Source organism: Rhinopithecus roxellana, chromosome 14, assembly GCF_007565055.1.
Source record: "Rhinopithecus roxellana isolate Shanxi Qingling chromosome 14, ASM756505v1, whole genome shotgun sequence".
NCBI classification, from domain to species: Eukaryota; Metazoa; Chordata; class Mammalia; order Primates; family Cercopithecidae; genus Rhinopithecus; species Rhinopithecus roxellana.
In genome coordinates, this window is record NC_044562.1 from 52,769,474 (window position 1) to 52,785,665 (window position 16,192).

General features: G+C 36.5%; 2 protein-coding genes across 2 annotated transcripts in view; one reads left to right on the forward strand and one right to left on the reverse strand.

The window, feature by feature from the left end:
* The window catches only part of CERKL (ceramide kinase like), a 123,415-nt gene extending 119,293 nt beyond the window's left edge, over positions 1–4,122 (forward strand). The window contains exons 12-13 of the mRNA XM_030916114.1: positions 3,043–3,215; positions 4,041–4,122. Of these exons, the coding sequence (XP_030771974.1) occupies positions 3,043–3,215; positions 4,041–4,122 (255 nt within the window). The remainder of the gene's footprint in view (positions 1–3,042; positions 3,216–4,040) is intronic.
* ITGA4 (integrin subunit alpha 4) overlaps positions 3,370–16,192 on the reverse strand; it is an 82,211-nt gene continuing 69,388 nt past the window's right edge. The window contains exons 22-28 of the mRNA XM_010368683.2: positions 15,071–15,161; positions 12,831–12,938; positions 11,834–11,959; positions 10,706–10,825; positions 8,186–8,284; positions 7,608–7,727; positions 3,370–6,817 (exon numbers count right to left, since the gene is read on the reverse strand). Coding sequence (XP_010366985.2) covers positions 6,722–6,817; positions 7,608–7,727; positions 8,186–8,284; positions 10,706–10,825; positions 11,834–11,959; positions 12,831–12,938; positions 15,071–15,161 — 760 coding nt within the window. The 3' untranslated portion in view covers positions 3,370–6,721. The remainder of the gene's footprint in view (positions 6,818–7,607; positions 7,728–8,185; positions 8,285–10,705; positions 10,826–11,833; positions 11,960–12,830; positions 12,939–15,070; positions 15,162–16,192) is intronic.

The window sequence follows — 16,192 nt, forward strand, 5'->3', positions numbered from 1 at the left end:
AGTGTTACTGTATAACACTATAAAACAGATTGAAACCACCATGTGCAGTGTGGCTCCTGTTCCTTCCCCATCTCTGTGTAAAATTAGATAGAGGGTGAACACTATCCTTCAAAGCCCTTGCAGCTCCATCCTATTGCTTTGCCCCCCTTCTCACTGTCCACACTTTTCTCTTTCATTGTGACCATTTTTGGTAGGGAGTTTAAAACCTTAAATGTGAGTGCTTCCCCTGAGATTTGTTTACAGCGCTCTCATCTTCTTAGGATGCCCTCTCCTGGATGGCCTCATTGCCCCTGACTTTTGAACTATCTGAACATCATATACTCCCAAGGGTTCTGTCATCTCATCTTATCTGCAGAACCTCTGTCTTCTTGTATGCCACAGAGGTTCTGAAACTCACCGGCATCTGGAGGCCAACATGTCTACGGCTGACCTTATCTTTTCCCCTAAAGTTGTTCCTTCTGTGTTGCTCTGTGTGGGTCAATGGCACCACTTTCTACCCATCCAAGTTATCCTGGATTGTTCCTTCTTCCTCATTCCTCACTACCAGTCCCCTAACTTGTTCTGTTGGTCTCCTCTTAAATGTTTTTAAAATTTCTCCCTCACCTTAATTCAAACTTTAATCCTTTCTTGCTTACAGTAGCCTCCTTTTGGCCTTTCAGGTTCTCTGGTTTTGTCTTCCATAACCTCCTTTTAGAGAAACTTTTTTCTAAGACACACATTTGATCTCTCTCCTGCTTAATTCTTCAGTGCCTTACTCTTGTTGTCAGAATAATATGGAATTTCCTCAGTCTGGAGTACGCAGCCTTTATATCCAGGTCCCTGCCTGTGTTGCAACCCTATCTCTTATTAACACCCTCCACCACATTCCCAGTGTTTTGGCATTTTATTCATTGACTAAGGTTGCCATAACAAATACCATAGAAAAGATGGCTTAAACAAACCAACGTATTTCTTTCATGGTTCTAGAAGCTAGAGCTGCAAGATGATGTCAGCAGGTTTGGTTTGTCCCGCGTCTTCTCTCTCTGGCTGGCACACGGCTGCTTTCTCACTGAACCCACAAGTGAGTGGTCTTTCCTCTGTTCATCCCCGATGCCTTTTCCTGTGTCCAAATTTCCTCCTCTTACAAGGACACCAGTCGTATTGGATGAGGGCCTGAAGACATCATTTTAGCTTAATCACCTCTTTAAAGATCTTATCTCCAAATAGTTATATTCTGAGGTATAGAGGGCGAGAATTTCAATACAGGAATGTGAGGGCCAAGGGACATGATTGAGCACCTAGGAATCACACTGGATTCTGTGTAGTTGCTTGACCATGGTTTGCCTCTAGTTTTGTAAATGCTTCCTCTCTCCAGACTTTCTTCTCCAGGCTAAATATTCTATGTTCTTTAAGGCTCAATTCAAATGGGAAGCTTTCCCAACATCCATAGACTGTTTGCCTCCTCTTGTTTCCTGCATTGAACTTCACGCTTGCACCATCATTGGCACTTTTGTGTATCACAACTGTAACTGCTCACTTCTCCTCCCCATGCCCCAAACATACCCTCACACAGGATACTAAGCTCTTAGCTCCCTAAAGTCCCACTTAACAATGTCTGTGGCTTCACAGTTAAAGCATTTGAAGGATGGCTAGATCTTCATTTTGTGAGGTGTGCACATGACAACTGATGATTTAAGATAATAGACTTACTGGTGGTGGCTGTCAATTCTTGGCATTCCTTGGCTTACAGCTGCATCACTCCAGTCTCTGACTCTGCCATCCTTGGCATTCTTCTCTCATAAAGACATCAAGCATATTGGATTAGGGCTCATCCTAATGACCTCATCTTAAGTTGATTCTACCTGCAAAGACCCTACTTCTAAACAGGTGACATTCACAGGCACCATGGGTTAGGACTTGAACATAGTTGGGATGGGGGAGGGAAATGTAATTTAGCCCATAACAGGCAGTTGTTGATAATTCATTTAACACACACTAACATGAATGATTATGGAGATAATTCTACAAGGATGAGGCATGTAGCCAAGGCTTTATACCCAAGGTGAGAGATCTAATGCAGTTACTGTCAAACAGTTTTGCTTGGGGCCCTCTAGTTCTGAACCTCAGTCACAGCAGCTGATGCCATGATATCATGTACTGTTTAACTGTGTTTACAGTATAAACCGGAAAGTCAGCTGGACCTTGGTATCTACATATGTAAAATATGGGTGTTGGGGAAAATGCTAGTTTTCTATCAACTTTTAAAACTATGTGTTGCATTGAGGTTTATATGTGGAAAAGAGGAAAAACTATGGAGATGCTGTTTAATTAGGACTATATTTCATGTCATTTATCTGAAAACTGAAATGAGTAGTTATGCATTTCTGCTAAAGTTACTTGGCTATATTTTCTTAATTATTTCAGAAAATACATAGTGCTTTTTCAGTATAGTTTCCTTAGGCAAACAAGAAAAAAGCACAAGTAGAAATTTACCTTGCACCATTCTATAGTGGTAAGTAAACAGTGATCTTGCAGTTCGTGTCCGTTGTTAAAGTGGGAATGGGGCAAGCAAACACCTGTTAAAATCCGTATTTGAATGGCTTTCTCTTTTAAAAGAAGACATACATCCCATTTTATCTTCAGAGGTTTAGACCTGTGTTCTTCCAAATTAAATTCCAAGTGTGAAACTTGCACTAGTTTGCTTTATGTCAGCTAAACGAATTGACAAGTTGATAAACTCAATGGATTATACGTCTTCTGTATCTACAGGCCGGCATTAAATATTATCTTTAATTGAAAAATCTACAGTATCATTATTGTATGCAATTTCTCACAGATATGTACTATTTGTCATAAAACAAGATTTCTAGGTGCTAGATCTAAACCCAAAAGGCTTTGGATAAGAGATTCCTTCTTCCAAAAAAAAATTGGAGATCCCTGCTCATAGTCTCAAAGCTATTAAAATGTCAGCATACATGTTGATATTTACTTGTGAGAGAGGGCACAGTGAACTTTGTGTTAGTAGCTAGAGATAAACTAATGATTATTTGTATTTATTTTTAGTTCAATTTTCCATTTGTTGAGACTTACACTGTTGAGGAAGTAAAAGTTCATCCAAGGAATATTACTGGTGGATATAATCCAGAGGAGGAGGAGGATGAAACTGCTTCAGAAAATTGTTTCCCTTGGAATGTAGATGGTGATTTAATGGAAGTTGCATCAGAGGTCCATATTAGGTAAGTCTTAATTATTTCACCGCTTTATATGTCAACCAGTAAACGTAAATCTAATGGTACAATGAAAGCTCTCTTCTCTGAATTATCAAAGCAGGCAGTCGGTTAGTTTTTAAAAAATCAGTAAATCAGGGAAGCATGAAGAGACATGCACAAATTTCAATAAATAAAAAGTAACCTTACATTTATTCACCAACTGTTTTGTACAGCGTGGTTATGCATGTCTACATTGCCTTTCTAATTTATTGTTGTTCATAAACTACAGATAATGTCTACAACTTCCATTTTGGATTTTTTAAAATGGATCAAGATCTTAAACCTTTTAGTGGAGCCATCTGAGTAGTCAAGTGTTAGGTTTTAATCTTTCCATCTTAGTTTCCTCTCACTCATAATTACTGTAACACATTTTGTTCAGCAATTTGCTTTTATTAGGCCTTTACAAAGCATTCAACTTCCCTTTGGAACAATTTTATATAGCAACTGGTATAAACAGGTTTAGGAACCTACAAACTCATCCTTGGTAGGCATTGTGACACTCAGTGGTTAGCATGCAGGGGTGCCCACTAGACATGGGTGTTCTAGAGGCATGACTGACTGTTTTAAAGAGGCAATGGAGAACATTAGACAATCAAGGAAGTCAGTTATTACTGTTGTTGATTTTTCAGACCTCAGTTTTCTAGATTACAGCTGTGTTTTCTACATGACAGCTCTTGTGAATGCTATGTTATGAATTTGTATTTGGCATTGTGTACCATACTTATTAGGTGTATGTGTGAAAAATAAAATAAGTTGATGAAATAACGAATTATACATGTGTTTTCTTTACAGATTGCATCCAAGACTTATCAGTCTTTATGGAGGAAGCATGGAAGAAATAAATGATTCCAAAGTAACAAGTAATTGTTTCTAAAAGAAATGTGCAAACTAGAATTTTAATATAAAGAAATATGGCCATGCTTTAAACCTGTGGTCCCCACCCTTTTGGGGACCAGTTTCATAGAAGATAATTTTTCCATGGATGGGGGAATGGTTTCAGGATGAAACCGTTCCAACTCAGATCATCAGGCATTAGAGTCTCATAAGGAATATGGCACCCTAGATCCCTCACATACCAGTTCACAATAGGGTTCATACTTCTATGAGAATCTAATGCTGCTGCTGATCTGACAGGAGGAGAAACTCAGTAATGCTCCATTGCTCTAACTTTCCGCTGTGTGGCCAATTGGGTATGCCTGTTTTTTAAACAGATATTCTAATATAAATTGCTATTTTTTATGTTACTAACAATTAGTCTGTAGGGCTTTAAAAGTCAAGATGAAATACCGATTCAAATTCTGGTTTTTACAATGTGTTTGTTGGACACACAGAAAACTTTGCAACCATCATAGTACATCAATATTTAACCTAAATAATTTGGATTCTTTTATTTTTCAGGATTATGTTAAATTTCCTATATTCTGGTATAAACATAATACAGATTTCATAAGTCTACCTTGATTTTACTGCTCCCTAATACAGAGCAGTTAAATTTCAAAATCACATAGTTTGCCAAAAAAGAATAACCCATCCCTGTCTTCTTAAAGTGGTAGGGTTTTAAAATTCATCATACAGGCAACAAAGTTGATAACATATTATTTTGAACTGGGCAAAACCTAGCCCCATATGTAATTGTGTTCCTCTTGTATCTGAGAGGCCTCTGTTGGACAATCATAGTACTCTGCTTTTACTGTGCTCAAATAACCTGAAATATAAAGTTGTTTCTGAGTAGGCAAGAACCAAATTTAAATTTCCTTAGCGACCATCCTGGAGAAGACACTTCTAAATCGGGGCTTACATTTTTCATCTATGATCCTAGATATTCTCCTGAAAGAACGACTAGACTTCTTATAACGATACAAAGTTTTTTAAAAATACGTAAAAGTTTATTCCTGTGTATATACACTCTGGGTTCAGGAGGTTTTGTGCTTGCGTTTCACTACTCAAATCCCCTTACAAATCTCAGAACATTCCTCACCATCACTGCAGGCCTGTGAACAGATAACTTTCATCAATTAGGATGACTGGCTAGTGGCAGGGACTTCATATAAAGAAATCTTTTCCAGAATTGTTTTTCCAGATTGCCCTCTAATTTGATCACTTCCTATAATGGATGTTCAAAATTCGGCCACAGCTCTCTTATGAAGACAGAATCAGATAAAATTATATTCTGCAATTATCTATCATAAGCATAAAATAAATATTACAAAAATGATTGTATTTGCAAATAAAAAGGTATTTAAAGAAATTAAAATCCAGAAAGTTATTTCATTTAAAATATAACCTCATATAATATGAACAAACTATAAAAATATTTTAGCTGTCACTTAACATTTTATGAAAATTTTATATTCACTGTATACAAACTGAACCAGTATCTTTCAGCTAAATTTATGAATTTTGTTTCTTCATTTCCATGCAAAGGAACACTTACATTTGTAAAGAGTAACAAAGAATTACATCCAAGCAAATATTTGTGTGATAGTCAATATTTTACACAGTACATGATACGTATGAAGTATAGGCCCCCTAGTCTTTGCACAGCTTTGATTTTAAAGTTATTAGTGAGGTATGGTTTCCATATTTTTAAAATCAGTGTATATCAGCTAAAGTGCAACACTCACGCAATCTTTTGTTTCAGAATATAAATTCGAATATTTTATAACAAAAGATTTGAAGATGGTTCTTAACTGTTTACTCCTGGGTATGCTTGATAAAGGTGTGTAAATATATACCTAAACACATGTATATATACAGAAAGATGGGGAAATCCATAGCTGTATAAAAATAATTATCCAGAAGTCATTTCATTAAGCTCAAACCAGTGTACATGTTCAATCTGAAGTTTGCCCATTAGGCCTATAATCATAGTCTGCTAAAAAAACAAAACCCATAGGAAATGTATTATAAATAAAGGGCTTTAAAGTGATAATGGTCCACTTCCACTCATTAGAAAATTTGGGAATAGCTCTTTAAAAAATTATATTTTTAAAGAACATATTTTGAACAAGTCTCAAAGATGTATTTGAAATGAACCTCTGCCTACCCAGGGGGGTTCATTTTACCGAGGCAAGCACATATGGTAAGTAGAATTTCAAGTCTAAGACTTCTCCAGTATGATTTAACTCAGTTATACTTTCATTTCAAGATATCTTCAAGGATTTACTTTTCTTGAATAAACTGAATGCTTTAGTGTTTCTCTACCCATTTAAAAGCTGAGAGATTATCTTCGGCTGTATTATTACCTTTGCAGTTCTTCTTTCTCAAAGAGTAATCACTGCTGAGATTTGCAGTTCTTCTTTCTCAAAGAGTAATCACTGCTGAGATTTTCCCCTTGCATGAAGACATAATATGTCACAAGATCATGAGTAAAAGAAGTCCGAACAAAATTCATTTTTTCTTGTAAACAGTGTCTTAAATTTCTTTACTACAACCTGAGTCTGTTTTCCATTCTCTCAATTTGAAAGAAGTCCTTAATCATCATTGCTTTTACTGTTGATGTAACTCCAGCTGTCTCTTCTGTTTTCTTCTTGTAGGATAGATTTGTATTGTCTTTTAAAGAAGCCGGCCTGAAAATAGCATTACATAATCACTAGTGTATAGTTATACACACTCTTATCTACTATACTCATTTCTAATACCTAAGCAGTTACCAATATTTCTTAAACTGCATCCTTTGTAACATAAATCATAAAGGTTTAACAGAGGTAATCAGTAAAAATTAGTGGGGACATACTGGGTTAAAGAAACATTTTTGTTTTTAATGCAGAAATTCTCAGTGATACATACCACATTCTCTTCAAAATTGACATTCAGTATAATTCGCAATCTTTTCCAAATGATTTTTTAAAAGGAACATCTTTCAAAACAATTTAAGAAGGCATATTTTTCTAGAAAGACTTTGGTGTGAGATCAGTACTGAGCAACATAAAAAGTTAACATTAAAATAGTGAAATAGGCCGGGCGCGGTGGCTCAAGCCTGTAATCCCAGCACTTTGGGAGGCTGAGACGGGCGGATCACGAGGTCAGGAGATCGAGACCATCCTGGCTAATACGGTGAAACCCTGTCTCTACTTAAAAATACAAAAAAATAGCCGGGTGACGAGGCGGGCGCCTGTAGTCCCAGGTACTCGGGAGGCTGAGGCAGGAGAATGGTGTGAACCCAGGAGGCGGAGCTTGCAGTGAGCTGAGATCTGGCCACTGCACTCCAGCCTGGGTGGCAGAGCAAGACTCCGTCTCAAAAAAATAAATAAATAAATAAAATAAAATAGTGAAATATTTAAATAACTTGGAAGTCAAATAGGCTTTGAGAAAATGTCATTTTGAGTAGTTTAATGTTGGTAATTGTTAAATGCTTACCTTCCACATAACATATGAGATCAACAGAAGTACAATAAGTCCAAGTAGCAAGCTACTTGAAATAATCACTATGGTGAAATAACGTTTGGGTCTTTGATGATGTAGTCCTTCCAGTAGAACCTACGTGAATTAAGAAAAGTAAAACCCAAAAAGCAAAAAAAAAAAAAAAAAAAAAGAAACAGTTTAAAAAGTTGCTTATATTTCCTTTAAAGCCCTGCCATAATCCCCAATAGTATTTAGAACTACCCACCCTGTTTTCTTGCTGGTTCTAATATAATTGCAGGAAACACTGGTAACTGTTTAGCAGAAACAGTGAGTATCATGGGCTCTATCCATGACTTTTCCTCCAATCTATCCAATTCTCACTGCTGCCTAATTCACCTCTCTAAAAGAACTGCTGTGTTGTTCCCTCCTGCCAGTTGTAGAAAATGCCAACTCTCAACCAAGTATTGAGGACCCTCCATGAGCTGGTCACACTCTACTTTCCCAACTCAGTTACTCAAAAGGAAGTAATTATAGACACCCTTGAAATGTGTTTTCCTATAATTTTAATGTAGCAGTTAAGAAGGTAATCTTACATGTGCAACATTCTCATCCTTGTTTAGTTCAATAACTCTTGAATTTGGCTCTGGAAAACCTGTTGCTCGTATTTCAAATTTGAGTGCTGAAGTCTCATCCTGTTTAATAAAAGCAAGATCACCATAGCCTGGTTTATTTCATGAAGACATATTAACAAATAATTTGTCAGGATCTTTACCTTCTATCTAGAAGTTTTCACAATTTACCTTCCCCAGTTTACTTCACCACTTAAAATTAACTGCAGTGCTTCCTTTGGTTCCCAAAGTGTGGTCTTGGTATTAATGTATATAGTATCATCTTATTGAAATCCTTTGATTAAACATAGCTACCTTGCAAATAACTTGATTTAAATATTAGACTACAGCAAGAGGTAAGTTACCATTTACCAATGTTCTCCACCCTGCCACTGCATATTGAATCTATCTTATTTGGGCTTTTTTTTTTCTAAATTGTAGAATTCAAATATAAAATTAGTGGATGAACTCAGAACTTTATTATCTAAAGCAGGGATTTTATAATGCAGAATCCATGAAGCCTGGGGACCTGTAGATGGGCTTTACGAGTTCTAAGAATCTTTAGGAGATGTTTTCATGTGGGCATTTGCTGAGGCAGATGAGAATATATTTAGTCAGATTCTTAAAGAGGGATATGACCTTTAAAACTACTGTGTAAATGTTATTTAACATTTTAGAGCTGAAAATGACAAGCTTCATACCGATCTAGAGCAGTGGTTCTCAGCAGGGAGGTGATGAAATCCTAAGGGACAATCAGGAATGTCTGAAGAAAGTGTCAAGTGTCAGAACGTGGGAGGTGTAACTACCAGCAGTGAGTGTGTAGAGGCTGAGGATGCTACTAAATATCCTACAGTGCACAGGACAGCCCCCAAAAACATCTGGTTCAAAATGCCAATTATGGCTGCTGATGGGAAACCTAGACCTAGAGGAAAAGAGAAGGCAAACTGCAAAAGGTTAAATGACTTGCTGATGGTCCAATGACTTTGCTTTTTGCACAACTGAAACTAAAATGGATATTTCTTCTTTGCCTGTCTACTGTATCTTAAGCACTGTTTGACAATTTCAAAAATTCCACTTGAACAAAACAGCTGCCATTTCCTTTGGCTTCCTATGTTCCATGAACTAAGTGCTTATAAAAATCATCTCATTTATCCATATTGAACAGATGAGAAAGCTGAAAAACAGAACTCCACATAAAACTAGTTTCATCTCAAACTACTCCTCATAAATATACATGTTCCTTTGTAGGAAGAAGTCCAAAATATATTTAAGTATGTTTTTGTTGATGTTTTTATTTGATTTTATGAAAGCCTTAGTTTTTTTTCTTAGCTATATTTTTAAAATAAAAGGCCTTCAATAAAATTCATCATCCCTTCATGCTAAAAACTCTGAATAAACTAGGTGTTGATGGAACATCTGAGTAAGAACTACTTACGACAAACCCATAGCCAATATCATACTGAATAGGCAAAAACTGGAAGCATTCCCTTCAAAAACCAGCACAAGACAAGGATGCCTTCACACCATTCCTCTTCAACATAGTATTGGAAGTTCTGGCCAGGGCAATAAGGCAAGAGAAAGCACAAAGGGTATTCAAATAGGAAGTCAAATTGTTTGCAGGTGACATGATTGTATATCTAGAAAACTCCATGGTCTCAGCTCCAAAACTCCTTAAGCTGATAAGCAACTTCAGCAAAGTCTCAGGATACGAAAATCAATGTGCAAAAATCACAAGCATTCCTATATGCCAACAATAGACAAGTAGACAGCCAAATCATGAGTGAATTCCCATTTGCTACAAAGAGAATAAAATACCTAGGAATCCAACTTTCAAGGGATGTGAAGGACCTCTTCAAGGAGCACTACAAACCACTGCTGAAGGAAATAAGAGGACACAAACCAATGGAAAAAATATTCTATGCTCATGGATAGGAAGAATCAATATCCTGAAAATGGCCATACTGCCCAAAGTAATTTATAGATTCAAGGCTACTCCCATCAAGCTACCACTGACTTTCTTCACAGAATTAGAAAAAACTACTTTAAATTTCATATGGAACCATAAAAGAACCCATATAGCCAAGACGATCCTAAGCAAAAAGAAAGCTGGAGGCATCATGCTACCTGACTTCAAACTATACTACAAGGCTAACCAAAACAGATATACAGACCAATGGAACAGAACAGAGACCCCAGAAATAACACCACACATCTACCTAGGAATACAGTTGGTCTTGAACTCGTAGCCTCCAGTGATCCTCCTGCCTTGGCCTCCCAAAGTGCTGGAATTACAGGCTTGAGCCACTATGCCTGGCCTATTTTAGCCTTTATTACCTGTTAATTTCTAAAGCCATTTCACTTAGTTGAAGTGACAGAAATATAGTTTTAGAGTTTTACTCCAAAATTTTATTTGTTGAATGCCTTCATACTATCCTGCCTATATGACTGAATGTATAGATTGTATGTAAACTTAGCCACCAAGTTGTCAATATGTTTTAGACTTACCATTTCTAAAATGGATGGTCGGCCTTCCAACTGGATATGAACACTGGCTTCTTTTCCACTTTCCATTTTCCCGAAATTACATAGGAAATTTAAACAATGTGGATCAGCTTTTATGCAGTACTTGAAAGGAATATAAAAGTGATACATTAAAATTTTCACCACTGGAAAATATTTTAAAAATATTTTATATGGAATTTAATATATACTCTAATGGCATTTTGAAAATCATCTTTCCATAAATATGAAATTTAACATCTGCTTTCCTTAGTGGCATTTAAATTATCTTTAAACAAGACAGGAATGCTTATTTTCTAAATTATAATAAAGTATTTAAAGTAGAGCATATGTTCTTATTTGTATTAACAATCTTCTGGGATAGAATTTTTAAAAAAATGTTCTAATCAGAGTCTTGCTAAGTTACATATTCTATGTTTGTTGTAAAACGTGGATCATTTCAAGATGATGACTGCTTCTCCAGTTTCTTTTCATACATTCACTAAGCTGAAAAGAATGAAAATTAACCCATGCCACAAAGGCTGCCCAGGTGAAGACAACATCTTGGTGTCCTGAAGGGTCTGGAACAATGTCTTGTTGGCAAATAGTGGGCATTTGTTAGATAAAAAAATGAAACTATAACTTTTTTTTTTCTTTTTGAGATGGAGTCTTGCTCTGTCGCCCAGGCTGGAGTGCAGTGGCATGATCTTGGCTCATTGCAACCTCCCCCTCCTGGATTCAAGCAATTCTCCTGCCTCAGCCTCCCGTGTAGCTGGGATTACAGGCACCTGCCACCACACCTGACTGATTTTTGTATTTTTAGTAGAGACAGGGTTTCACGCTGTTGGCCAGGCTGGTCTCAAACTCCTGACCTTGTGATCTGCTCACCTTGGCCTCCCAAAGTGGTGGGATTTACAGGCATGAGCCACCATGCCCAGCTAACATATTTATATATGGGATAGACCCTGGGTCTTTCTCAACTCTCCAACTGTGCTTGTTCCTTCCATGCAAGAATACTACCTAAACTTGGCTTCTCTCTTATTGAAGTGACAGCTCAAACCCATTGACTTGATTTTAAGTGTTTCACTTCTCTGTTGGAAAGCAGGAACTACAACCTGAAAAATTGAAACTTACCAATAGCCTCTTATCAGTCTTGGACAAGAACTGGAACATGCCTTTCAAGGTGTGCATTGCACTCTTTTGCTGCTCTAATGCACATACTCTTTGATAATTTTCAAAGTGGCATTCTCCAGTAGTAGTCTATGAAGATAGAAAGCAAGAGAAATCTTATCTTTCATCATTGGAAAAAACAGCAAAAAGCAACATTGTTTTAAAAGTTCCAGTAGCTTATCTTTGCTAAAATATATCAAGTACCTTTGAAATTGTAGAATTTTTTTTTTTGACAGATTTGGGAGTGATTAAATGTCTGTGGCAGAAACACAAAAACCCAGCTGAATTATAGAAGGTTGGATATAGGTTCTAAGCTGATAACATGTCCTTAAACCTTGCAGAAATGTAAAAATTGATATTGAAACATTAGCATGATATTAAATATTTCTTTTCCTTTATAGGGGAAACAATATAACCCCATATTCTTCTCTCTGAATCCGGAATTTAAGTAGGATTTTAAAAAATCAGACCTCAAACATATTTAGATTTGTTGACTTCTGTCTTCAACCTGGCAAGCTCAAAACAATTCTGATGGAACCATCAATGAAAGAATATTGGTTCTTAATAAGTGGTTTGAATAGTGCTTCCTTCAAAAAAGGCTATAATCCTCATATTTGCACAGTAGTTTCAAGTGTTATGAAGAATTCTACCAATCAAGTTACTTCTGTAGGTCCACATCACACAAAAATGTATCTTAAAATAATTATTCAATGGAGATGGTAGAATATGGTTCTGTTATTTAAATCAAATGTAAAAGTTGCACTGTAACTCTATAGTTCTAATGAAATATATAACATTCAAATCATAACTCAATAAATGCATGGTGAATTCATAGCTTAGAGTGTGACTGAAGATAACAGTTATCCATTTTCACATTATTACTTGAATAAAGGATTGGTTTGCATTTATTTTAGTATTTAAGACACACAATAAAGGTTAGGTGGAAGAAATACATTTTTACCTGGACATCCAAAATGTTGAACAGCTTATCAGTTTGGGGGCTGAAAGAATTTGGTACCATTATTTCCACACTAACATTAGGAGCCATGCTATTGCCAGTGTTGATAACCTGTTAAGAAGGAAAAATTTTTAACAAATGTTTTCTATAAATGTAAGTACAGCTATCAATGAGCTTTGAGGTGATCCCATATATTCCATGCAACATTTATAGTGGTGGGGGTTTATAGTTGGCAGCTGCACAACAAAGGGAGACAGGATATCCGTAGTCAGAATTTTTAAAGTTTGCTGATTTTGAATGAGTCATTATTTCTAACCTTCTAGTTTTGGTATTGTTGAAAACAAAAAGTATAGGCTGATGGTTTATTGGAGAAACAGTCTTAGGACACAAACAATATATATTTGTATGTTACATTACGTTTTTTAAAAATATTTGGTTCTCATGAGGTGGGCCAACATTCTGGTATTCACCAGCTAAGGGAAATGCTAACAGATGTTCTTAGTGTTCCCAAGACAAAAGTTAAAAAATGACAAGAGTTATGACCAAAAGTCAGGTATTGTAATTCTAAATCTGTAATTCTAAATCCTATGATGTTATCGCAAAAGCACTCTGTGCTGAGAGGATCAGCAGGAGAAAGTGAATAAAAATGTATTTTTATTCAGGATCTATATGCTGATGCATTCAGAAAAAAAGTATGTTGTTGGGTTTTGAGAAAGCACAACAGGTTTTTAACAATACTTGTCAAAAAATGCATAAGAGGATGATAAATTTGGGGACTGAAGATTCCTGAAAAGGGAAATGGGGCCAAAATATAGCCTACCGAACTGGCAGCTTAACTGTAAAACCAATACAGTAAGTCAGAAAGAGATGCATCCCAATACCTCGATTAAAAAATGACTTGCAGACCTGCAGTCATTTTATGAACATGTGACAAAGATGAAGAAAGTGTCTCCAGATTGGGAACAGGTGGTAATTGCTAATCCATAAAAGCACAGGGCAGTTGCAGAAGGAAATGTCAGCAAGAGATACCTAGCAGTGCCCAGTACTACAGACAAGGTCTTCTCGATGCCATTAAATATCAATCTAAATCACAAACATCTCTGTTTGCCTAACAACAATTAAACCTCTAAGAATATCTACATAGTTGGCTAGACACAGAAATCGTATACTGCAAGTTTCTCTAGTCCCAGCCACTACATTATAAATTTAGTAGAAACTACTTAACTATTAATTGTAAATTAATAAATCTTCTAGAGTACAGTTAGGTTTCTGTTTTAGTTTATCAAAGCACAAACTCCCATTGGGTTTTAAAGAGCATTTCATAGGACTTCAAAGTGGAGGAGGACTAAAATTTTTCAACATTGGTATCAACTAGTGTAACAAAAATTGGAATATACATAGAGTCAACAGGATTTCAAGGTCATTCTTTTTCCACAGATCTGGGGCAGGGCCCAGGAATTTGCATTTTGGATAGGTACCCCAAGTGATTCTAATACACATTTTGAAAAGCATTGTCTTACAAAATATTATACCTAATCCAAGATTTACTCACATATATAGATTATAAGAATGCTTGGACAGTGCTTTTGGTTCAAAGAATTCTTTTTTGGAAATTACTCATCACCAATATCTTTGATACAACAAAAATATCAGTTTGACAGCAAAAATGTTTTTAAGTTAGGTTTACATCAGTCTCCAAATACTTCTGAATTATGATAGCACTCTTTACTTTAAAAGGTTACTTAATAATTGATAAAGCACTTGTCACAGGTCGTAAACTTATGGCTTGAAAGGCCGACCAATGTGATCTTAAATGGAGATGGGAGGTAGGAGCCTCCTTTACTTTGTAGTGTTGAGGTTTTTATAAGCTTGAACCAAGAAGAAATTTCACTGATTTGCACCCAAAGATGCCTTCCCTTAGCCTGTCCTGTTTTCTGTGTGCGTCTCTAGCAAATTCAGCTCATCCCATAACTTTGCCTTTTTCAAGGCATTCTCTCTGTTCCTGCATGCTGTTTCTCACCTGTCCTGTAAGGAGATATGGGCTTGAATACCAGGGACAAGACAAGTGGAAGGAAAGCAGTAGGGATCTGAAAGGCAGGAGTACCACTGCTGCAGCCCCATTCCAGCCAGCCGTGGTCTAGAGAGGCTGAGGGACATCACAGGTGTACAATGTCGCTTGGAGCAATGCGTCAGTGATATCCTTTTAGGTTGTTACAAATATCAACACAATTAACTTTTCTTACATGGAAAGTTAAGTTCATTTTCTCCACCATGCACATTTCAGGCTCATTTTCATCATTTGATCCATACACAAATGAAGTTGGGTTTACAAACCTGTTAGAAACAAATTCAAATTTAATTAACTATTTTATTCGATAACATATTAAAGAGTCTTTCTATAGACTGGATTATAGCATATTTACAAGTCACCATGGAATACTTTTGGTTTTGTGGTCAGATATACATTTTATTTAAAAAGAAATTAAATTGGGGCCAGGCACAGTCGCTCGTAATCCCAGCACTTTGGGATGCCAAGGTGGGCGCATCACCTGAGGTCAGGAGTTTGAGGGCAGCCTGGCCAACATGGCGAAACCCCATCTCTACTAAAAATACAAAAAAACTTAGCTGAGCGTGGTGGTGCGTGCCTGTAGTCCCAGCTACTCAGGAGGCTGAGGCAGGAGAATCGCTTGAACCCGAGAAGCGGAGGTTGCAGTGAGCTGAGGTCACACAACTGCCCTTCAGCATGGGCAATAGAGCGAGACTCTATCTCAAAAAAAAAAAAAAAGAAAAAAAGAAGGCCATGTTCTCTGACCTGAGTGACAATATCTGTTCTCAACGATATTCTTTTCTTGCTTTCCACAACACTACACCTTGCTTATTCTACTGACCATTCCTTCTCTTTCAGCCCTTAAGTGGTTTATGTAAATTTGGCAAATGTGGGATAACTTCTTAGCTTTTTCCTAAGGTTCTCATACCTCAATTTCTGTTACCCATTTTTGAGTTATTTCTTCCCATCTCATGATCCCTGCTGGCTACTTATAATGAACCCTAAATCTGGGGAACAAGTCTAACATTATTAAGTATGATAAATTTTTTGTTACAATACAAGGCTGTCACTCTCTTTTAAAGGCCTGTGATTCAACATTTTTATCTGCAATAAACTTTAAGAAATATGTTTCTAGGGAGACCTCTACTCCATAAGGTGCTCACATTTGGCAGCTAATATTAGGTAATCCCAAATTAGAAACCCATGAAACAGGAAAGGAATCAGCATAGATTTAGGCAGTTTAACAGGTGAACATTCCTTATTCAAAATAACGAGATGTGAATAACAGAAAAATAGGAAGCCACTCATCATGAGCCAG